The 25,338-nt window shown below is 46.0% G+C and overlaps 1 protein-coding gene across 3 annotated transcripts in view; it reads right to left on the reverse strand.

Annotated features, from left to right (window-relative positions):
• Positions 1-25,338, reverse strand: part of Cav1 (caveolin 1) — a 46,727-nt gene that overhangs the window by 14,910 nt on the left and 6,479 nt on the right. The window contains exons 1-2 of one of the 3 annotated variants that reach the window (XM_004644859.3): positions 22,656-22,843; positions 21,410-21,574 (exon numbers count right to left, since the gene is read on the reverse strand). In XM_004644859.3, the coding sequence (XP_004644916.1) occupies positions 21,410-21,574; positions 22,656-22,685 (195 nt within the window). In that variant the 5' untranslated portion in view covers positions 22,686-22,843. Of the gene's footprint in view, positions 1-21,409; positions 21,575-22,320; positions 22,383-22,655; positions 22,844-25,338 lie in introns of those variants that run through there. The other 2 variants (XM_023705061.1, XM_023705060.1) reach the window with 2 other exon arrangements.

Consider the following 25,338-nt stretch of genomic DNA (forward strand, 5'->3'; position numbering starts at 1 on the left):
TTTTAATTTAGTACAGGGTCTACAGGGTTTCATTACACAGATCAGACTCGTAGTGATCCTCCTGTTTTCAGCCTCCCAAGTGCTGGGATTACAGGAGCACACCACCACGCCCACTCTCAGTTGCCCTCAGGGGTGGGGCCACCACGGGCAGGCCAGGGATCGACCCCTGGTGCCTGTGTCTGCCTAAGCAGGCATTTTAATCTGATGAGCTTTCTGGCCAGCCCATGTCCATAGCTCTCTTCTCCCTCTATGTCTTGGGAGTGCCTTGTTGCTGGATGGCATCTGGAGTCTAGTGGATAAGTGAATGGAACCACTGTTGGAAAAGATTTTCCTAATTTAAACCTACAAGAAGGTGTTACTGGACAAGGGCAACTACCCATCATTTATGATGAACAGCACCTGCAATGGGAACCCTGGCTTATTCTCAGCATGAAGAAATGCATGCTTAAAAATGCAAACACATGTTTCCCCACCTCGTACAGCTACAGCCTGCCATGCAGAGGGTGTAGATGCGTTTTCTGCACCCTTCTTGGTTCCCACACGTATTTCCGACATGCAGAACTACCGTTCAAATCAGGGGACCAATGTTGTACATGAGCATGCGGGGGAGGATGGCCCAGAATGCAGGCCCTTGGGCAAGGGCAAGCAAGCTTTGCTCAGCCAAACTAGCACTGCTGAGGAGAATTCAGTGTTCTTGCAGTTGGGACTAAAGGCAGGAACTCTGGATTGCTTTCTGAATCTCCGTAATTAATTGGATTCCAAGGCGATCCACTCACAGCCCCAGGAAGAATGTAAACCCGTATTAGAAACACTGAACTGTGTTCTAATTTTTCAAAAAAATTTTTTGAAAAAAATTTATTAATTTGGAACAAGGTATCGGAATGCAGCTTGGACTCTTAGTGATCCTCCTGCCTCAGCCTCCCCAGTGCTGGGATTACAGGAGTAGGCACCATGCTCGTGCCAGGGACACATAGAATTTCACTAATCTGGATAGTGCCTCTCGTGAAGCCTCTTGCTTGGTACCACAAGCTTGCTTTTATGTACTTTTTGGATTTTCTTTTATTCTGAATGGCTATCTCATTCATCACAGCTCTAAACCAGTGATGGCAAACCTTCTAGAGCTTTCAGTTACAGAAACAGCCCGCTGCAGCATACAGGCCATACGTCCATTGCCATCACTCTAAACTGTCACCTCTACTGACAGGAAATGGAGGGGGTTGTTATTTAAGAAAGCTGGGCAACCTGTAAAGCAATAATTTAAGTTCTAAGTCTTTACCTCTAATGAAAAACAATTTTTAAAATTTAAAGTATACAAAATCTAGTTCATATTTGTTTAGAATAAAAACATAGGCAAATGTCAAAAAAATAAAGTTTAAAGTTTAAAGGATGCTGTTGTCTTGGTTTGGTTTTGACCTAGAGATCTTCATGACTGTAGTTGTGCAGCTCTGACTGAAAGCAGGTGGCAAACACTGGACTGTGACAGCAGGACCCCAGGGAAGGAGCAGAAGCAGCAGCCAGGGCTGGCTCTACTGGGAAAGGGACAGGGACAATGACTGTCCTTTGATGCCTCTAGTCTCCACTTTCACCTCTCTGTGTCTGTCTTTCTCTGTCTCTGTCTCTCTTTGTGTCTGTTTCTGTGTCTGTCTGTGCGTCTGTTTCTCTTTGTCTCCTTCTTCTTTTCCCTTTCCCTTTCCCTCTCTCTGTGATGAACATAAGGAACTTTAATGAATTTAGGTGACTCTACTTTCTTCCACAGGGCAAGGAGTGCATCGTCTTCAGCTGCTCATTGGTAGGCTGCAGGCATCAGTGTGGCCGATATATTCCAGAGCAGAAGACTTTTACAAAGGACTGGCGGCAGCAGTAATTGCAATTCTGGAGCACCATATGCCACCCTGGATTCATGTCCATCCTGAATATGTGGATCTGCAAAGTAGGTCTTATTTTGGCTGTTGTTAATATTGGGAGCATCAGCAAGACTGTAATCATTAAATAAACCACAACCCAAGACTTGAGTCTGTTGGTTCCTCCTTCGTGTTCCCTCCAGTAGGGCACACTCTTCTGTCCCACACCAAGTTCCTGTTTCTGTTTACACAAAACCACTCATTCAGAGACACACTGAGACTTCTGAACTCATGGACTCTGTTCCCTGTTGCCTGCACCGGTACTGTGGGGAGCAGCTGAGCCCAAGGTCGACAAACTCCTTGAGACTAGAGCAAAGCCAGTCCCAAGGACATGGAGTGCCGAGGCAGGCTGTGTTAGCAGGCTGAGCTCTAGCTCAGTTGCTTATCAACAGGTGTCTGGCCTTGGTGTTCTTCCTTGTCGCCTACAGAACAGAGCGCTTTGAGAATGCTTCCCTTACACTGTCTTCAGCAAACTCTCAGCCCCTGACTCTGGATCCCACCATGTGCTTTTCCTTTTGCTGCTGTTTCTCCCCAGGACAGCTTTACTTTGTGTCTTGTTTCTTCTTAATCTCTCACTGGCCCCTCTCAGGACCCCACTGGCCATGCAGGTTGCGGCACCTCCGTCCCATCCAGACTGACAGAAGCCGTCTCTCCCTTGCCTCAACATTAACCATTTCCATTGTGGGAAGAGCGCATGATGCAGCATGAGGGAGGAGCTGGCTTCCCTCTGCTCTCAGTTCCCCAGTTTCATCTTTCCCCTCACTTCTGAGCCTCAGTCTTTATCTGACCAGGACCCTTGGGTCACTTGATCATGGTTAGTAGTCCCCCCACCCCCGTTGCCTTGTCAATGTTTCCTGGCTCATCCTCGTTTTTCATAACAACATAGGTGCCTCTTTTTCCTTAAATACAATGGTTCTCTAACAGTAGTATCCTCAAGAATTTTCTGGAGATACCTGTTAAATACAGATTCGTGGGCTTTGAGCATGAATCAGTGGTGTGAAAGTAGGATCAGGTACCTGTCCCTCCTTCCTGCTGTGATGTTGGCCTTAAATGTCCTGCTTATGGCTCTGTGAGCAGCCTGTGGCCTGCTGGGAGGTGGTGGGACCTTTAGGAGGCACAGCCTGGCAGGAGGAAGTCAGGTCTTTGGGTGTGTGCTCTTGAAAAGGATACTGAGAACCTGGCTCTTCCCACTCCCCCTTGTCCCAGGCTACCATGAAGTAAACAACACCCTCTGCCACACTGTGCCAAAGCGGCATGGCCGTGTGACAAGGGTAAAACCCATAAAATCAAGAACCAAAAAGGCTTTCAATGATAGCGAGCCGACTAACATAGCCCTACATTTTGATGTGGGTGGTTTGAGGAGGACAGGTAGGCTTCGTTTTATACTAAACAAGAGAATCTAAAATATCTGATGCTCAGATCTGAGTATGCATGATAACTGTTTCTGCATTGCTTTTGAAAGAAGCATTTGAAATGCAATATGGTGTTCTGGTCCACAGCATCAAGCTTGAGCTTGAGTCTCTGCTCTACAGAATTATCTCAAGTAAAGGGCTGAGCCATACCAGGGTTTCTTGATTGTAAAATCCGGGTATTGATGGCATCTACTTCATAGGGCCGCTGGAGGACTCAGTGTCCCAACTTAGGCCATACATTTTGGACAGTGCCAGTTGTGTCAACAGCTGCGTGAGGCACTCTGGCCCTGGTGTTCTAGTTAGGAGAAATGGGGAATGGTGGGCACTTCAGTGCCATCACTGGGGAGATGGAGGAGACACTCTGGAGAAGGGGAGCCTCTCGGCACACATGTCATTGGTCACTTGTTCATGGTCCGCCATTCAATTAGCAGGTCAACCAGGCACCTGGGATTCACTGCAAGATCTGCAGTAACCAAGTACGCCCTGGGTAGAGGATGGCCCATCAGAGCAAGTACATGGATATACTGGAGACACTAGCACCAACACACAAAACAAGTACCTAGTCTTTACTTAGGATTGATTTGCTTTTTATGTGGTTCCTCTTTTCCTAAGAGAGCAAACATCAGGTTTCTTTATGAATTGTTCGCGGCTTATATCGCACTTGGAAATTTAAGCTGAGTCCCTCTGCTCTGCTAAGACAGATATGTCCCTAGGATACATCCTGTTATGCATGGAGTTGGGTACCCTTCCCAGGCTCAATCAAAGTCTCAATCCTCAGTACCCATAAATGCGACTTCATCTGGACGGAATCATTATAGATGTTTTTCCTATGAACAGAGGATACTGACTAGGACAGGTCTCCACCCCCAAGTGCCTGCCGTCTTTATAGGAAGACAGCCATATGAAAACACAGAGAAACAGCAATTGGAGTTGCATAGCTGTCATCTAAGGATTTCGGGCAACTTCTAGCAAACCATCAGAAACCAGCAAAGGACAAAGGAGGGTCTTTCAGAGGGCTAGGGGAAAATGGCTCCAGTGATACCAGCCTTCAGAACCATGAGACCATGAGCACCACTCTTGTTTAAGTCACCCCATATGTGACATTTTGCTAGGGAACCCTTAGGAAATGTACACACACTCCTGTTGAGTTGCTGAAGGCTATCTTCATCGTAAGAGGATTTTGGGTGTTCTGTAGTGTTTTTAATTCCTCTTCTTATAGGGTGCTCATCCTTCTTGGGGTGGTCCTAGGTAGGATGGAAAACCTAGCTTGTGTACTCAAAAATCAGCTTGCCAGTAGCCTACCTTGGATCCTGGTTTCTGTTGCGCACACACAACTTCACACTTTGAGTATCACCAAAAAAAAAAAAATAAATAAATAAATAAATAAAACATCTAGCTGTCGATGGCTCAGGACAAAGCAGCCTGCACATCCTTTGCGTCTTTTCTCTCCACAGACCTCTGCTATCTATTTATTGTACTTGTGTATGTTGAGTGTCACTAAACAAGAGACAGAGAACAGAGAGCAGTGTAAAAATAGCCAAGCGAGAGGCAGCACTAACAGCGCAGAGGCTGGAGGGTTATTTAGTGAACTTGGAAAGATAGCAAAGATCCCTTGGGGCCACTTGTGTTTGTGGTCGTTGGGGAGAAGTAACTACAGCCCTCAGTGTGTTGAAAGTTCTGTCCCAAACCAGAAAGTCCTGGCTCATTTAATGCATGGAAACCTTATTTTATCCAAACATGCAATTAAAGGATTCACCCAGAGGGCTGGCTTGCTCACTAAATTCTGTGCATGCACTTGGGAGTTTGTTATTCTTTAACCTTCAGGGTGTGTCGTGGGGCAGACGTGAGTGATTGCCACCTTACAAGGGAATAAAGGCTCTTTTTCTTTTATCAAAGACACAAGAAATGGAAATGTCTTCATTTTCAAGCTTCCCATTGGTCTGAGAATATGTTTGTTTGAACCAGAGATTTTTAAACATTATTAACTTCTTTTCAGTTGCTACAATACATTTCCTGAAGGCAGAGTTTGCTTCCTACCATTCAGTTAAGTCAAACTAGAGTTACCAATAGCATCCGTCTTACCTCACTGCTGGGATATTTTCCTTGCCAGCGCTTTGAGTCTGTTTATTAAACACATAGAAAATGAATGAAATAAATCCCTGCAGGTCTCAACACTGCTCGGGAAGTGAGGAAAAGGATTGCACACTCGGTTTCTTGCAAAGTCTAAGCATGGAGAGTCTCAGCTCATTATACCAAACGAGCTGACGCTCAAGGGATTGTGGCTGTCAAAGCATCAGCCCCAAATCCCATGAGAAGTTTTCTCAACCTGGGCATGCCTGCCACCTGTCTCAGTTACTCTTCTCTGATGCTGGGACAAATACCCAACACTCAAAATGAAGGAAGGAAAGGTTACTGGAAGTTTCAGTCCATACTCAGCTGGCTCCAAGACAGAGTGGCACATGGCGAAGCGCAGCCCTTCATGGTGGAGGCAAAGAGCAGAGAGAGCAAGAGGGAGGAGTAGCAGCAACAACGGCCACAGAGAGGAAGTCTGTCTCCCTTAAACCGCACTCAGGCTGTCTGCTCACACCCATAATCCCAGCAGCACTTATACCCATAATCCCAGTGGATCATGAATTAATCTGAAACTCTAGAAGTCCATGTCCCATGACTGTTTGAAGCTTTGGGGGGACAACTAGACACAAACCATAACACCTTGGTTAGTGAGGTAGTGGTAAAGGCCTTGTCCTGCTCCTTGTAGGATAATTATAGACACCAGTAGTCTCTACTCAGTGTCAGTAGCATCCCCCACACTGACAACTAAAAATGCTTGCAGACACTGCCACATGTCACCTTGGAGGAGAGGTGAAGTGGAACAGGTTGAAAGCTACTGCTTCACAAAAATCATAACCAGATGTGATGAGACACAAGCTTAGGTTTGTCTACAGCTTAAAATGTTGCTTATTTCTTGCAGGGACTTTTGACTTCCATTAGCGTGGCCTCGGGGGTCCCTTTATCTTTTTATTCAGTCCTGGTGAAGCAGTTATTTTGTGCATCCTTCTGGGATGCACTCTTCAAGAGGAAGAAGGGAAGACATTTTCTTACGTGCCTCCCGAGTCACTAACTTATAGATTTTTTGTTTTTCAGTGTTGGTGATCAAACTCAGGGTTAGTCCACCATTTAGCTACGTCTGTAGTTCTCTGCATTTTTTATTTTGAAACAGTGTGGCACTAAGTTGCCCAAGCTAGCCTCAAACTTGCTCCCTGGTGCCTCAGCTGCCTGTGTGCTGGAATTGTAGGTGTGTGCCGCCACATCTGCCTTCACCTCTAGAATTCTGACTGGATTCTTGAAGAATGTCTCTTAAGACAATGCCACAGTCCTGTCCTCTCTCAGAATTTCCTGTGCGCTCTTGGTTTGGGTTGGACACTCCTCCTGCCCTCTCCCTGGCTCCCTCTCAGTTATTTGTAATTTCCTAACCTAAATCTTTCTTCAAAGATTTCTTTTAACTTCAGCCCTTTGTGCTCATCTGACCCCTTTTTCATCCAGCCTATCACTGCCTTATTTAAAATATGATTTGTGTGTGTGTGTGTGTGTGTGTGTGTGTGTGTTTGTTATTTCTGATGTTAGACTATAAGTTCTTGAAGTGTGTGGTGGGTACCAAATAAGAATATGTCGAATAAATGGATTGGTAAGTAAACACTGCTGTCTCAAACCTTCTGCTGGTTTACAAGTATATCATCCAGATAATAGTCTTTAGGAAGGAGAGTCCTAAATGTGGTACCTGGTTCAGTAGGTATCAGAAGCATTCATCGATCATATTCATATTTTTCTAAGCCAAGCATAATTTTGGTAAAAAAAAAAAATGGACAAGAAGTGGCTAATCACTGGAAAGATCGAAGAATTCAGATTTTGCTTCTCATGAAATCTATATTCAAACCTACAGATTTTGACACAGCTTTGCTCAGAGAGCAGTTGAGTTTCCTAGGAACGTCCAGGTGGTCTGGAATTCAAACAACTTCATGTTTACCTTCAGAATCAGACAGTTGGACTGCTAAGCGACAGGATTAAAAATCACACAGGGCCCTAAATGCTAAAACTTTATATGGGTCAGGAAGAAACAAACTTTACTGCGGGTTATGGGAAAATGTGACTCAAAGTCACAGAACTGCTGCCATGTAGCACTTAGTCATTCCATCTTATTGCTTACAGATGGGATGCTTAAATCACGTCAGAAATTGAGCCACAAGAACTAGGTGAATTTGACAACTGCTGACACTCAGAAAGTCTGAACATCTCCTATTTTGTCAGCCCCATTCGGAACCATAGAGCTATGGAAGTTGCCCTAGTTTTTATGAGTACCGATCCACTAGAATTGCAGAATTTTAGAAATGAAAGACTCACAGGTTGTCTGCTACAATTTGATGAAAAAGTGCTGTTTACAACTGAGTCTACTTGGCTCTTCCAAGGCCTGGGGAAGCTGTGGAAGTCTGCGCCCAGGAGAAGACTGAAATTCAGATTGACACTTGGTCTCTCCATGTTCCCAGGAATGACTGGCAGCAATAAAGCACTCAGTGGTAATACGACGCGTCTTGTCTTCCAGGCTCCAGAGGACAGTGTGACACCAGCCTGTATCTAGGTCCCCTGCATCTCCCTATGGGTCTAGCCTTGCAAGAAAGATCAGTGATACGCTCTGCTCCATTTCTAGTCTTTGAACCAGGAATGGAGGTAGGAAAGAAGGCTAGGAATGACACTCTGGCATTCTAACAAGAAAGCCTTCCTGGAGGGAGAATAGAAAGGATCAGCAAAAGAAAGAGAGAAACAACAGAGCCAGATTATATAAGTGATAAGAGCTCTACGTGCGAAGTCTACCTCATGCAGTCGCTACATGAGAGTTCCCGAAAGTATTCTGTAACAGGAATTTGAGCGATAAATATCATCTTCCAATGAAAATGCTATGGTCTTTTCTCCCCGTGAGGACTTTGTGAGTAACCATTACCCTATGTTGGCTGTCATGGTCCTGAAAGTCTCAGCATGTGTTATGATTGAGATCTAAAATGTGACTCCGAAATCTCATGCCGTGGAAAGTGACTGGTCCTAGAGGGTGCCAGAGCTGGCTTGCTGTCTGTGTGCAGGCCTGGGGAGGTGGGTGCCTGGGCATCACCCACGGGTGATGAAGCTCCCTTCCCGCTCTGCTTCCTGGCAGCCAGGGGTTGGGCAGCTTTCCCTTCACCATGCCCTTATGCCATCTTGCTTCTGCCCCGGATCCCACAGACCATGGACTGAAAAATAAAATGAACCTCTTCTCTGTGAAGTCATGGGGGTTGGGGGTTGTACCTTGGCATTGAGAAAGTAACTGAGGCATCTAAAACATCATGATACATAGTTTTATTATTAAGAGATTCTAACAATCTAAACCAGACACAATTCTGGTTGTACATTAGCCACACCTAAGACCTAGAAAACAAATGAAAATGGTCCTGGGTTCTACTATAGACCAATCAAATCAAACTTTCTGGACGGGGCACTACATGACAGTGTTTCGGAATGTTCCCCAGATGATTTGTAGGCAAGATGAGGAGTCCTTGCTCTAAATTCACAGGCCAGCTGATCTCTGCAGAGGCCGCACTCTCTGGAGAGTTTGTGTCACAATGGGGACTTACACAAGCTGCAATGTCTGGTGAACACGAGCCGTGTAGGAGGGAGTGGACGGGCAGGCTCGCCATAAAGATCATGCTTCGTGCTGACCTTTCGGCACATACAATGCATGCATTTTTCATTGTTCTGCTTTCAGATGTTTACCACTTGCATTCTCAAACACTGATTGAAACAATGCCACATCGATTTCTCTTTGCTTCCAAATGAACCAGCTAATTTCCCCAGAAAAGAGTAAAGTACTCAAATGTATTTCCATGTTTACCAAAGAGACTGTGCATAGAGTGGAAGTTTTAAACTACCATGACTTGTGTCTAACAGTACTCCCACCATCTAATGTGGTCATAGGTATGGCTTTCTCAGAGGTGGCTGGATCCAGAGTGTGTGATGCTGGACTTGATTCATGGTGCAGCGCTAGGCTCAAGGCCTCTTGGATTAAAGGTGGGGGTGTTACCCACAGAAAGTAGCCTGGATAAGATCGAAGGGATGGAAAGAGCTGTGGTTGTCCCTTATTTGCTTGCTACCTTCTGCCTGCCATGAGCCGTTTTGTGATGCCACCCTGCCTTGGAGCCAGGCAATTATGGACTGAAACCTCTGCAAACTATGAGCTAAATGAATCTTCTCTCCTTTAAATCTGAGTGTCAGGTATTTTGTCTCAGCAATGAGAAAAGCAACAAAGACACATAGCAAGTTCTAATTGTAGAAGTAGCAGGATTTGAGGAGTTACACTCACCACTAAGGAAATGAACACACAGCTCTTAGCAAATAACCTCTTATGACACATTTCTAGGACTACTTATCACTTGGAAGTGTTTTTCACATAGTACAGCAGGATTTTTTAAAAAGTGAAGCCTCCCTTTTTTGGTATTGAATGGTGACCATATCAGAACTGTGTTTTTCTTGTTATTCTTATGATAATCTGACAATAACCAAAAATAATTATCATCCCATGCTCTCTTCCAGCCCTTCCAACTCAGTTCCTCTCCAGTGTGACATGGGGATTTCTTTTTCCCTTTTATTACTGCATTTAGCTCTTCCTTAGGACTTCTTCAGGATGTCTATGCACCCCCTAAAATTAAAACAGCAACCCATTCTCAATGAGTCTGACCAATAGGAAGTAAGGTAGAAAGTTTTACACCTGAAAACTTTAATTATGTTTCTTTTAAAATATCACTAGGTTATGGAGGTGTTGAATGTTCTGGAACAGCTGACAGACTTTGGGTTGAGGCCTTCCATTGTCAGCGGGATAGTGGAGATTCCTGTACAAGTGAGTTTACAGTAGTGAATGAGAACTCAACCAAGAGTTCTCATTTCCTTGGAGTCTGTGAAGTTATGAGAAGGATTTCCCTCTCATAATTTTATATTATGTTCACCGGACATCTCGGTGTTTTCATATGACAAGTTCCCTAAAAGTGACAATTCTCTCTTGGTATTTTCTTTTATTTCATGTTTATCTGGTTCTCACTTAGTCTACAAATTTTGTTTCTGATCCTTTAGCATTACTGCACTTTGTAACACTTTGTGTCTTATTCTCATGTGCTAGCTGTAATTTGTCAAAGTTGCTTTCATATTACTTGTAATCACAGATGTAAACAAGGTCATCACAATTGGTGTCGTTTGTGAGTCGACAGTCCTGCTATCTTGTTCACTCCAGCTCTTGATAAAATATTAAATGTGCTACAACTAAGCCTGTGGCCCTCTCTGTGTATTAGCTATCAAGTCACACCTAAAATTCACATTACACCTCATTGCCCTATTGGATGGCTCTTTCCTAGTATTTCCTAGTTTAGTGATAGTGAAACCTTTTAGAACTTTCAATGATAATAAACAGCCGGCTACAGCACATGTGCCCTAGGTTCACCACCGCTGTCTGGTCCTATCTATTTGACTGAACGATGATGTAAGATTTTATACTTAGCCTGCTGATAGAAAACTATTTGGGGTCAAATTGAGACATCTTACTTTCATATATAGTCCAGTAAATCCATCTCTTATCACAGGAGACAAGAAAACAATGCCCATCTGGGAAAAGAGCTAGTATTTCTTCCACTTGGCACAGACATCAATGCTGAAATGAGTGACATCTGACCCCTCATAGAGATGGCATTTTAGTGTTTTGTTGGTTCTGCTTTTATTTTTCCCCTGAGAAGACATCCAAGATGTACACAAGACCACCTCTGATATAAAACATCTCTGCTCTTGGAATAGTAGATGAACAGCCACCACTTCCTGTAAGTAAAGTCTCAGAGCTCTGCATACTGATAATCTAGCAGTGGTAAAGTCAGGGAGAAAGAAGCGTTGGTGCCAACCAGCGGCGGATGGCATGCTGGGAATTTGCCGGCTCTGCCTGTCAGCTACGCAGGAGATTAGCTTTTCCTTGGGGGCCCCCTGAGGTCATCACTGGAGCGGGAGGGAGATATTTGCATCCCCCTAATGGGGGAAATTTAAAAAAATCTTACCAATGAATATTTTAAATATGCAGGTATTGTAGAATATGCTTTCTCCTTATACTAATAGAGTAAATATTTTATTTATTCTATGGTATTTATTATGATAGTATATTTTATTATGATCACTATGTTATTTTATTAATGTTTTGGGTTTTTTGTAGTGAGGTTTTAAATGTGGTTATTGTAGAGAATAAGGTCGAAGGAAACCTACCAATAATGCAATCGACTGTCTTTTTACATGCAACAGATATTAAATCAGTTAAGAAGAATTTCAAAGTACTGATTCAGTTCAGCCCCCATTTTCTCATGGCTGAGTGGTGCAGCACCCTGTGTCCCTCTGCTGGCACCAGGCACCCGCAGGAACCAAGCACCAGTGTCTTCCTCAGAAGGACACAGGCACAAAGGAGGAAAAGAGGAGAGGGGAGAGATGCCCGGATGGGCCGTGTGACAGAGTAGCTGGAAGGCCACGAACAGGGCTGCAACAGCAATAGAACCACTGTGTAGTGGCACAGAGCAGACATGGCGGATGCTGAGGCGGCCGGAGCCCCCCAGGCCAGCGCTGGCTGAGATTCTCCGAGGCAGGCCCCGTGCGGTAGGACGCGCAGTGCACTCCATGTGGAGTTGTGCCCTCCTGAGTGGTTGGCTGCCCTTTGCGGTTGGCACAAGACGTGAGAATGACCCATTCTCAGCCCTTTACAGCTACAGAGACAGAGGCCAACCTAAAATAGCTTTTTGGATTGGTGGTAATGAACTGTCTTAGACAACTTCTCTTCCTAGGTCTTTGAAGACTGTTGAGAACTCTTCTTTGTGCCTGGTGACAGCTTGTCCCTTAGTTTTATGATCTCAGTCAGAGCTATTTACACATGTATTCCTTCATTACATTGCAAGTCTTTTGGAGGCAAGAGCTGTGATTTAACTGCTCAGTCAAGGCCTCAGCCCAATGAGGTCATCAGGAAGGGCCACACTGTGCAGAGTTGTGGGCGCGGGGAGTCGCGGCACTGCGATGTGCGTGGCCAGTGGAGCATGGACCCTCATGGTGGCAGGCCAGGGAGAGGGCCCTCATGGGACTTTATTCACCTTGGACTCTTTTCTTTCCAGTCTCTTGTCTTTTCACTATTTGGGCTCAGAATCTTTCTATTATTCATTGTAAATGAGAAAACCCAGTTGTGTTTGATGCCGGTAACACAAGCACATGAACCGATCAATCCCTACCCAGAATTTTATCTTTTAATGTAGACTCCAACGATCAGTGATCAATATTCATTTCTATGGCAAAATCTTTACTGAGCTCAGGAAAGGTTTGTATAGCTTTTGCGATGTGACTTTTACACTGCTTTGAGTTGGAATATTAAGCACATATACATGTCATCAAAACATAATTAAGCCTCCTCCGAACTAGAGATGCCTGTTTCTCCGCTGCCAACACAGCTAACAATGGTAAAGAGAAAACTGACCTGTGTCTTTAGAAATATGAACTTCCGCTCCTATGAAATAGCGATTAGCATATTTTCTCAAGGTTTAATGAAGAAAACAAGACATATTGTAACATCAACTAAGTTCCCATGAGGGGCAGGAAATATGCATTCTATGCTGGTGAGAATCTGCTCCACTGATGAATTCCCCTGGTAGCTGCAAAGTACGTGGGCCATGCAGATTTCCTTTAAGATGAAATTAAAAAACACTTCCCTACCCTGAACAATGGTTCGTGTGAAAACATGCTGCTTTATGTTTCCTGGACTAACCGAAAAGTAGTTAAAACTATTTTAAAATACTTTAATCTTTGCGTAGTTGACAAAATATGTTGATGGAAGCATGTCAGCATTATTAACCTTGCATTTCAGGGTAGGAACCTAGGGCTTGAGGGAAGAGTACGCTGGACTCTAAGAGCGTCTCCTCAGACTTACGATGTAGCTCGATGCAGTGAGGAAGGGTAAGCGAAGGTAGTGCTAGACAATGGGGTGGACCTCAGAGGAGAGGAACATGGAAAGTGGCACCTTCTGCTAGAAAAGGATGTGAGCATGAACTTCTGCTCTATTCCAGGTATAAGGATCAGTAACTATTAGTTTTTCTTCCCAACTGGCATGCTTGTGAATGAGAAAGCGGCATTATTAACAGTTACTCAGAGCTCACCATGGGGGTCTGGCATGGGACAATCTAGAAATGGTAGCTACCCCCTACTCCTAGGTCACCTCAAGGCTCTAAGACTGCAGTTGGCTTGAAGCCCAAAGGGCCGCAAGAGGTGGAGACTCGCAGAGCAAGGCCAATTTGAGATACCTCCATGGTGTTTCAGAACTCTCTGGCAGGCTTTAAAATGACCTCAGATAGTCTTCTGCCAGGGAAAACATCTAGAATATACCACACCGTGTGACTTCTGTTCTCTTAAGGTGGAATCAATGAGAGTGTATATCTCTAAGTCAGCCTTGGCCACAATCTTTTATAAATTTTATTTCACAGTGTAATCATTTGAAGCTTTTTATTTTCTAAATGCATTTGGTACTGGGTCTACAGGCACTACAGGGTCTCACTACGTAGAACGGACTTGTAGTGATTCTCCTGTTTTCAGCCTCCCAAGCGCTGGAATGAAAGGCGTGTGCCACCATGCCCAGTCTCAGTCGCCATCTCAGGCACCCCTGGGGCAGGGCTGACACAGCATACCAGGCATCAAACTCCCTCAGCTGTACTCTGCCTAAGGAGGCGCTTTAGTCTGCTGAGCTCTCTGTCTGGCCTTGAAGCTTTATTTTTTATCTTATGTTTATTTTTTATTTTTTGACAGAACTGGGGATTGAACTCAGGCCAGGCAAGCACTTATTCTACTGAGCCATCTCCCTGGCCCTATTTTTTTATTGTTATACATATGTATTTTTAATATATTTGGTATTTGGTACAGGGTCTCACTACACAGCTTGGACTTGTAGGGATCCTCCTGTTTTCAGCTTTCCCATCGCTGGGAAGTGGGCCACCACACCCTGACTCAGAGTGCCCAGAGGGTGGGACCGTGTGTATGTGGCGATGGGGATCAAACTCCGGTCTCTGCACTTGCCTAAGCAGGAACTTAGTCTGCTGAGCTATCTTGCCAGGTCCATTTGAAGCTTTAAAAATATAGAAACTCAGGCATGACATCTAGATATACTAGTTTAATAAATCTCGAGCAGGCCCAGGGATCTGTATTTCTGAAATTTCTTATAGTGATTTTGGTGCTAGCCAAATTTGGGGATTCTCTTGGGTTCTTAAGGAAGCTATATGGGCCCTTAAAATACATCAAATTTCATATCTTCAATAGGAAAACTAGAAGTCGAAAGCCAATATGAACAGAGAGAATATTAGAAAGCATCTGTTTTTCACAATTTCTATAGAACTAGGAAAGAGCAAAAAAAAAAGTTTTATTTTGTTTTGTTTTGTTTTGTGGAACTGGGGATTGAACTCAGGCCCTTGCACTTGCCAGGCAAGTGCTTATTCTACTGAACTATCTCCCTGGGCCCACTTTTTTTTTTAAATTTTCTGTGGAGACGGAGATTGAACCAAAGGCTTTAGGCATGCAAGGCAAGACCTCTACCACTGAGCCACACCCCTAATTCAGAGGCAAGTTGTTTATAAACAGGCATGTTAGCGCACATTGCTTTTCACTGTATCGGGGTTCCTCTGAGAAAATTTGTGTGAGGGAAAATTTGAGGGCCAGAGAGCTTCGCTTTTAAATACTTCTTCAAGTAAGTGTAGCCTTGGCACAAGCCACTGTTGTATGGAGACAGACCCCTTGCCTTTTCCCCCCAAACACAGCCAGCAGGGTCACACTAGGGCCCCGGGTGGGCCCCACAGGTCACCGGCCTAGCCTCTTTCTCCACAGTGCAGCTATCTCTGGGCGTTTCGTTATGCAGAGCTGATGTTTACAAGTAAGGTAAACTAGATGCGGTTTCATTTGGAATGTGAAAGCATCCGCCGCTTTCTAGACTTCAGTGGGCAGGACACACGAGCAGGCAGCTTCTAAAAGTACTGGCCTTCTCGGGTGCTGCTCACGACCGCAGCTGTTCCCGCTGGGAGCCCCTCACAACGCAGCCACGGCAGCTCTTAATGGAAAGAAGGTCCTGCCTGGCGAACCCTTCCGTAATTCAAGCATACTTCATACAACTTGACCTAAGTTGTTAAAATTCTACATAATTTTACTCAGAAAAAAATCAAAGTTAAACTACTTCCTGGGGTCTTTTTATCCTCCTGCAGTTGAGAAGGAATAACCTCTCAGCACACACTTGCGACGTGCACCACTGCTTGTTGCCCCGGCGAGCGCTGTAGAGGCTTAAGCATGAATTATGCTCCTCACTTTGGCACATGCTTTGCTCAGTAGTGTGAGAACAGCTGCCCACCAGAGACAGCCATGATGCCGTCGCACAAGCTGGGAGTTCTGAATTCCACGCATGCTTTCGATGTGGCAGTCCACAAACCCCCATCTTGTCAAGCTATCGCTTAAACCAACAATCAAGCAAACAATGAGCAAAACTGACACAGAAGAGTAAAAGATTCCAGCAGAAGAGTATTGATATGTCTGAAGATCTTTGGGACCATTTGACCTTTTAAATCAGATGCTTTGATGATATGTATATCAGATTTACATAGTTTTATATGGATGATTAGATTGCTATTAATCATCAGTTGCTCTAGAATGTTTCTAGTTGAATGAGGTCATAGACACAAGGCAATATGTTGAAACCCAAACCACTCTGACTCAAACTGGCCATGTCCATGTCTTTTCCTTTTTCTTTTCTTTCCAGGGTTTCACTATGCAGCTTGTACTCATAGTGATCCTCCTATTTTCAGCCTCCCCAGTGCTAGGATTACAGGCGTGTGCCACCACACCTGGTCTCGGTGGCCAGCTCAGCACACCGGGGGTGGGGCTGACACAGCATGTGGTGCCGGGGATTGAACCCCAGCCCCTGTCCTTGCCTAAGCAGGTGCTTAGTCCACTGAGCTATCTCGCCAGCCCTCCATGTCTTTTCTTGATAGCTAAAGAAAGTTTTGAGTACAATATATGTATATTGAAGAGTCATTACTTTCAAGTTTTTAGAAAGTTACATATTTTCATTATTTAACAAAGACTTCCTCCCATGTTCTAATTTGTCTCAGTGATAATCTCAGAATCATCTAAACTCCTTTGTCTTCCCTGACAGTAATCCATGACAAATCACAGTCTTATCTGTCCTTTCTTAACATTGTTCATTTCAAAATACTTGTTTTGAGCAGTAACTGAAAATACAGATAACATTTAAAATTTCATTATAACTCTTAATTACCATTAATTTAAAAAAATAAAAAATGAAATAGAAGCCAGCCTGGAATCCATTATGTTCCTATATTCTATCTTTTCTCTGGAGCAATTACAGACTCTCCTTGGGTCTGTAGCCCCTCCAATACCATGGGACTATATAGTCCACTAGACTCATAAAAATTTGACAACATAAGTTGAAAATGGATTTAATACACTTAACCTTCTGAACATTGTAACTAAGCCATACTTCAGAACGTTGGTCACTTCCCGTGATAGTCTAGCCAAGTGTGAGCTGCAGCTGGCTTCCTCGCTCCTGCATCTGAGAAGATCACTGTACCCTGAGAAAGGCAGAAATCCAGAAGCTTGAAGCTTGGTTTCCACTGAAGGCACATTGCTTTCGTACCGTCATAAGCCGTAAGTTGGGAAGCATCTCTACATTTGAACTCTTTCCTGCTTATGCAGTTGGGTGCCTTCCCCAGAGACGTCTGCTGAAAAGCCCACCTGCATCATGCCCACCCATTTGGAAGTCTTCCGTGCCTTCCCCTGTTCTCCTAGAAAAAGTAGAAACTTACCGGGAATCTTGGACCCAGGACTCTGCCCCCTGGCCACTATCAGCTCTTTCATTTTTATCATTTGCCACGTTGCCACAGGAATTGCCAAATTCCAATCAAAGTGAGCTACTGAAATTTCCATATGAGACCTTCCCATTGCCACGCCTTGCTCATTTGAAATGCCTCCCATGCTCCTCAGCTGGTTGCTTTCCATCTGTCTTTCATGATCCAATTCAGCACACAGCTCCTTACTGCCCGCCTCTCCTATACAGCTTTTAATGCCTCTTCCTTCTCTGCTGCTCATTGCCCTCACAACATTAGGGAAACTCTGTCACTTAATATCAACATCATTCACTGCTTTGGATCCTTTTTATTAAGCAATATTCAATACTATTTACTTCTGATTTATAATAGAATATATTTAGTCTGTTTCTCAAATGATGATGGGAAGACTTGCAATCAAGACCTCACAAAACAGATACATCCATTTACAAAGGATGCCAAGGAGAGGGCTCAGTAGAATCAGCGCTTCCCTGGCAAGCGCAAAGGCCTGAGTTCAATCCCAGTTCCGCAAAAAAAAAAAAAAAAAAAAAAAGACCCCGTCCCAAAATGTTAAAAACACACATACAATTCCTCATTTAGTGACTAAGCCATTCAAAGATCTAATCGCAGGACGAGGAATCATCATTAAACAAGGAGTATCTGGGTTGAATTCCTACTGTGCCCATTTACAAAGGAAGTGAAAATACAAATATGCATGTGGGAGTGACTTATAGTATTAATAAAATCTCAAATCTAGCTACATGTGTCTCCTGGCAGTCAAGGCGAAATAAAGGACCCAGTAGTTATCTGGCAGTGACTTACCATTGTGTGTGTGTGTGTGTTTGTGTGTTAAGATTTTTTATCTGCCTACAACTTGTCTTACTAACTGTGATACTCATAAGTGCTAGGATTTATTTTAGGAGTTACTTAGCAAACCATCTAGTTAAGATTAACATGCTAACAGAATCACAAATCTGAGGACATTTTCTTTATGTAGAAAATCCAGATAAGCTTATGAAGAATATCTAAATGCAAATGTGAACATAAGATACATAAGTTTCAGGAAAAATAAAGGATCTGTGGTTATTAATTATAAGAAATTAAGAAAGCATTCACAACCACAATATTTTAGGATATATATATATATATATGAAGCAAAATTTTATAGGATAAGAAATTAATTTATTAGAACTAAATTATAGATTTCAATTGATATCATTCTCACAAATGGAATAGGAAGCAATCTCCGTTTTCTTGCAACACAACTTATGGCATGCACCATTTCTGAGGTGATTTTTTTCCTCCCCAGGTAGCTGTCTTACGGGCCTGGAAGGACATGCACCGATGAACTCTACTGTTCTCCGTATTTCATGTCAAGCTTTTATTTCTACTCTATATAGAATTTCCCCAAAACTTGGTAGGGAAGTATGTTTCAGGTGGAGGGAGCACTCCCAGCAGGCTGGACAGCGTGGAAGGCACTATCCAACAGAGATTCTTGTGGTGATGGAAATGTCCTACGTCCATGTTAGCCAACTGACAGAGGAAAGTTCTGGGTCTGTAGCCCTATTTTCACATGCAAAATGCTTACAGTGTGACTAGTACGACCAATAAACTGAATTTAAAATTGTACTTAATATTAATTACATGAAATTTAAGTTGAAGCAGTCACACAAGGCTGGTGACTAAAATACAGAACATTGCAGCCTTGACAAGACTCTTTCTTTCTTTCTTTCTTTCTTTCTTTCTTTCTTTCTTTCTTTCTTTCTTTCGTGAATTTAGGACAGAGTCTAAAGGGTGTACAGGGTATCACTATGTAGATCGGACTTGCAGTAATTCTCCTGTTTTCAGCCTCCCAAGAGCTGGGATTACAGGCGTGCACCCCACGCCCAGTCTCAATGGCTGTCTGAGACCCGCACTTAAGGCAGCCTGAAGTATCCACCCCCATACCAAAAAAAAAAAAGTCCTTCTCACTGCTGTCTCCGCGTTTCCGGGGGTGGGGCCGTGCGGCACACCAGGGATCAATCCCTGGCCTCTGCGCTCTGCCTAAGCAGGCATATTAGTCTGTTGAGCTATCTGGCCAGCCCTAAGGCTCTGTATTTTTGAGACAGCCCTTTCCTTACTTGATTGGGGCTCTTCAGAGTGGACCGTCAACACTGTCACTGTATTATTGTGTGATGCTACAAGGTGCCATGCAGTTTGGGTGTCTTCAGCATTTTAAGAAGCCTATGTTAAAAATAAAATTCAAGAAAGTTTATTACGTAATGTCATGGTGGCACGTTTCTATCATGACATTGTACTTGGGCTCAATGATAAAGATTTATGAAGCAGGTTAAGTAGGTCCACTTCTACCAAGCCTAGTGTGGGCAGGCACTGCTTGGCTAACACTGGCATTGGTAGCCTTGGCCTATCTCTTCATGGCTTCTGAGGGAGGCGTCCTGTCAAATTGTTCTTGAGGTAAACTGTTCTTGTCCGACTTTCTAGTTTTGCTCCCAGTACTATGGTCCAGTGGACGGGGTTCAGTTTCTTTAGGCTGGAGGGAGCCTGTTTTCACTCTTAATTTGAGGAGCCCGCTACTTGCTCTTTGAAATGCTGTTTTGTAAACTGCTATTTCCTCCAAGGCTGTCGGGCTTTTCCCCAACTGTGTTGAAGGCTCTTTTCCCAATGGGGCCTTTCTGTCTCAACTTACTCACGTATGTGTAGAGACCCACACCGCACACTTCTGGCCTCTGGCTCCTCCCGGGAGGGAACCCTGCTCATAGTGCACTGGGGCAGCAGAGTCCAGTGCACAGAGCCCTTTCTCGAATCTGCCACTTTTCCTGGCAGTGCTCCTTGGTCCAAACCACACCAGGGGGGAGAAGAGGGGGAAAAAGTAAAAAAGAAAAAGAAGAAAAAAGAAGCGGTGTGTGTGTGGGGAAAGCCTTCTCTCTTTAAGGTAATGTTTTTAGAAAACAGTTTTGTAGCCCTACTAATTTTTGGTTTGTAAGGTACTTCTGTTGTTGTTGCTTTTAAATATTCCGTAATTGGGCTAGGAGAAAATCCTGCAGAAGTTCCAATTTTCTTCTCTTCTCCACCAGCACCGGCAAGCCATAAAGTCAATTTTGACAGCTATGCTTTCCTTCCAGGTACAGATTAAATTGTTCCCCTTTTGAAATGTATAATTCATAAATGTGAACAGCCTCAACCACAGCTCCTCCCACCCTCAGATAGGAAGCAGGTGGGCGGAATTTGCTCATCTACCTCGCTGGCTGTCCTGGGGATGGTCAGAGTCGGATGCTTCACACTCTGACCCTGAAGACGGAGACCAGGATTTTCCTTGGCCCTCCTGGTCCCTCAGGGAAAACCCTTTGCCAAATACGGCTCCAGTCCACAATTTCCTAATCCAGATGGGTTGAGACAATAGAGTCCTCTGGCCAGGAATGCTAAAAGGGTCAAAGTTGTAATAACACAATGATAATAAAAAAAGAAACCCTTGACCACTTTGTCAGACCGAAATCTGGCCAATAATCTAGGCAGTTGCTCTATTTTTAATGGTCACATTCTGAAAGCATAAAAAAGAACTTCACGCCCAGTGTTCAGGCTGACCTGGGTAGTCACCGCGGGAGGGCTTTGCACACCGAGGTGTCTACCCGAGAAATCAAGAGAAGCACATTATTTCTGGTTTTGTAAATTGGCTTAGTAGGGCACAAGCAGTGCATTTTTTTTTCAGTTAAAATATCTTTTATATATATCATTTTTATCATTGGTTTAAGCTTGTATAGAGCCTCTCTCTCTCTCTCTCTCTCTCTCTCTCTCTCTCTCTCTCTCTCTCTCTGCAATTGCTCTTTCTATATTCCGGCTCACACCCTGGGCTTGAGCCCTTACACCATTTCAGTGCCTTAATGCCCACGCAAAAGGACTGTCACCAGCCTTCCAGCCTGGGAATGCAGCGACCCTCTGCTCCTCCCAAAGACTCCGTAGCCACCTGTGGCTGAGGTCGGGAGATTCCTTCGCCAGGAGGGAAGTGCAGTCCTCGGGACCTCCTACAATAGGCACAGGAGCACCCCCCACAGCAAGCCAGGGCAGGGCGCGCCTGCAGCGAGACTGGGGGTCCCGGCTGCGGGCGGCGGGCTGTGCACCCCGACGCGGCCCGACAGCCGCGTCCTCGCCTTACCTTGACCACGTCGTCGTTCAGATGCTTGGGGTCGCGGTTGACCAAGTCGATCTCCTTGGTGTGCGCGTCGTACACTTGCTTCTCGCCCACGTCGTCTGCCATGGCCTTGTTGTTGGGCTTGTAGATGTTGCCCTGCTCCCGAGCGGGGACCGTGTACAGATGGCCCTGCGGAGGGCGGCCGGCCGGCGACGGGAAGAGAAATGCGGAAGGCGAGGCGAGCGTCAGGAGTCAGCCCGGCGCGGGGAGACCTCCCCCCGAACCCCAAGCAGCCGCGTCCACCGCGACGGCTCCGCGCACGGGGAGCTCCGCGCCGCCCGCGTTTTAAGCGGCCAGCGGCGGGGACACCACACCCCTCGCCGGGCGGGAGCGGCCTCGGCGGCCGCCAGGGGTCAGGGCAGTCCCGCGCCCCGCGCCGCGCCCCCGCGCCTCACCTGCCCGCGCCCGCCACCCTCGCGCCGGGCCGAGACCCCTCCCGGGTATCCTCGGGTGCAGCCGTGGCCTCCAGACCCACGAAGACCCCGTTTCCTTAGCCGCATCGCCTGGCCCCCACTTTTCCTCTCCAACGCTTTGCCCTCCCGCTCCCGACCCAGAGGTCACCGTCCCGTGCCCGCACGTCTGAGCAGAGCCCTATCCCAGCCCCCAAGCTTCCTAAATTGTGTCTCCCCGCACGACCCCGACCACCCTGCGGACACCCCGGCGGCGGCGCCACGGGAAGCGCAGCCCCATACTGGGGTCAGCGGCACGCAGCTGGTGGCAGCCACTGAGGGACCCTGCCCGCCGAGGTCCCAGGGATGCGGGAACTTTGGAGGGCGCTCGGACGCCCTGGCCTTGCGGGACCGGACACTCATCCCGCGCTGCGCGGGGTGCTGTGCCCTGCGGGTCCTACACGGCAGGGGCCACCTTGGACCCCCCCGGAAAGCGCGCCTTCGGGGGAGCAGATTCCACCCAGGACCCAGCACCCAGCACCCAGGACCCAGGACCCAGCACCCAGCACCCAGCACCCAGCACCCAGGACCCGCCCCTTTCCCCGCGGCCTCGAGCTGGGGCTCCCCGGGTCCCCTCCTCGACAGAAAGCACACAACATTCCTGGCTCCTCTTCACCTCCCCGCCCAGGCCCATTCCTCAGCGGTGCCAACGCGAGGGCAGTGCCCGGCAGTGGGGAGGGCTGGGCAGGCAAGGCAGCCGCGGCATGTGGAGAGGGAGCTAGCGGGAGGCTGCGGCCGGCGGGCGGCCCCACCCGGCCTACCTCCGAGTCCACGTATTTGCCTCCAGACATGCCGGCGCGGCTGGATGCAGGCTCAGGCTCGGAGGAGGTCTCCCTGGGCCGTGATGGAAGGGAACTGAGGAAGGAAGACTGTGGATCGCATGGGAAGGGGCCAGGCGCTGGCGAGGGGCGGTGGCTGGAGGGAGCCTCCTGGCCGCCCGCCAGGGCTGCTGCGCGCGGAGGGCCGGCCCATCCCGGAGGCGCGGGCGCAGAGGGCGGGCGCCCGAGCCGGAGCGGAGCGGGTCGCGGGGCTGGCTGCTTGGGCACGTATTTCAGGCCCGGGGCCACGTCTTCCCGGCTCTGAACCTTGGAGAGGCGTTTTGGGGAGAGCAAATGTTGTCTCAGTGCGTCATCTCAGCCGGGTGGCGGGAGCCCAAGAGTCTTCAGAGATGCCCAGCGTGGGCGCTCCGAGAGCAGGAACGGGACCCTGTCCTGAGCCATCCTTCCCCTGGTTGCCCCAGTTCTGTTGCTGCCTGACACACATCTGCCTTCCGTTTCGCAGGGGAAGGCATGGAAAACAGCCCGAAGCTTGTCGGAGTCTTTCATGTCTCTAAACAGGGAAGGAATCCAGTCCGTGTGGGTGCCTGTGTGTGGCCTGCTTTCGGTGACACTGGAGGGCCACGCAAGGGTGGAGGCGCAGGCATGCAGAATGTGACCTTCGCCACCGCTTCTGCCATGTCTCTGGAAGGCTTTGAAATAAATGAAGATGTTTAACTTTGCTCTTCTTTTGTGACTAATTTGTTTTGGAATAGAAGAAATTCATGTCAGCAGGTTATGTTGTCCTTGTAAAAACACATTGATCATTTGCAATTGTAGAAAATTTAATTAGAGCATCAAGTTTATTACTAGAGAGGATTTTTTTTTTTTAAAATATGCTTGGCTATGAGGGGAAGATTTGACTTTTAATGAAATGACTATTTTTTTTTAGATTAGCAATTAAAATGTCTATTTTGAATTTGAGGCTTCTGTCTTTATTATGCAGGATGAGAAAAATTGGTGATTTTTAGTCGATTTAGTCTTTTGCTATAAGCCAGCACAGGAAAGCAAATATCCAAAGAATCAAAAGGCTGTTTTATCTAGAGATCCTTATGAAATCACTTGAAATAACAGAAACTGAACACACTTGAAATTACACAAGATAAATTGAAAGTACTGGCTGACTAAAGGGGGGCATAGACAATGGAACCCCGAAAGAGTTGATTTGCTGGAGAGAAGATGCAAAACTACAAGGGACTGAGACTTGCAGGGTATTGTTGAGGGCAAAGTGTGACCCACTGTTATTACCTCTGACTAGTGTCGTAGTGTGGGATTTTATAAGGGGAAAAAGTATAATACAGGGCATTTCATTATAAGATTATTTTAGAAGAGTCACCCAAGGACTCATATGTAAAAGAGTTCAGGAAATCTGTCCACACCCTAAAGATGAAGAATCTTGCCAAGGGCCTGGATCCCACGGTCACATCCTGCATGAGTCCAGTTGAAGACCTGGAGCCATCACAGTGTCCCCTACAAGTCCCGCTGGAGGCCTACAGCCTATGACAATGGCTCAGGAAGGCCTGCTGCTCCAACAATCCTCAGGCGGGCCCTCCACACTCAGTACCATGACAGTTCAGTTTAGCCAGGCTTAAAAGGTGACCACCAGTTGTCAACTCGCCACGTTTAGTAGGTCTATAATAATTATACATTTAATGGCCAGTAATGCAATATTTGAATATATGCATGCAGCATGCATTGAAATTAGAGTAATTAGCTTTTTTTTTTTCCTTTTTTTTTGTTATTGTTCTTGTCCTTTTTGAGACAGGGTTTTGCTATGCTACTGGGGCTGACCTTGAGCTCACTTTGTAGCCTAGGCGAGGCTGGAACCCATACATTAATTCTCCCCCTCAGCTTCCAAGAGTGCTAGGATTCCAGGTTTGAGCTGACAGTGCTTGGTTTAAGTTTTTTTTAAGAAGCAGTTTTAACCAGGGAAGGAAGACGTAGTCTCCCTAATGTTGGCTGTCTTTACGCTGATTCCTCATCAGAAGGAGACTAAGGATCACCCAAAAGGTGAGCTCGCTGCATTTTATTTCTACCAAATTACCTAAAGTCTTTGAACAAATGATGTGTTAACAATTGGGATACGGCAGAAAAGCACAGCATCCAGTCCAACTTACTGTATGATGTCCAGAAGACCTCTGATGTTGTTAAAAGATGACTCCACTCAAGTTGTTTCTTTTTTTTTTTTTTTTTGTATTTTAGGGAAGGGTTTACAGGGCGCTCAGGGTCTCATTACTAGATTGGACTCATAGTGATCCACCAGTTTGCAGCCTCCCAAGTGCTGGGATTACAGGCACGCACCACCACGCCCAGTCTCAATTGCTGTCTCTGCATGCCCCAGGTGCAGGGCCAGCGTGGCAGGACTCCGGATCGAACCCCTGGCCGCTGTGCCTGTTTGCAGGCACTTTAATCCTCTGAGCTATTAGGCTGGCCCTTAAGTCATGTTTCATGACTGTTCACTGTCACACAGCTGGGGGTTCTGTTCTGTGTAAAAACACGGAAACTGTTTCTCACTGTGATTCAGTTTTCAGTGTGATGAGTAATCTTGACTATGAAAAAGTCAACAGGAGCAGAGAGAGAAGGGGGAGAAAGAGACAAGGAGAGTGGGGAGAGAAAGAAGGAGTGTGGG

The sequence above is a fragment of the Octodon degus genome, unplaced genomic scaffold (genome assembly GCF_000260255.1).
Source record: "Octodon degus isolate 3935 unplaced genomic scaffold, OctDeg1.0 scaffold00213, whole genome shotgun sequence".
Taxonomy (NCBI): Eukaryota; Metazoa; Chordata; class Mammalia; order Rodentia; family Octodontidae; genus Octodon; species Octodon degus.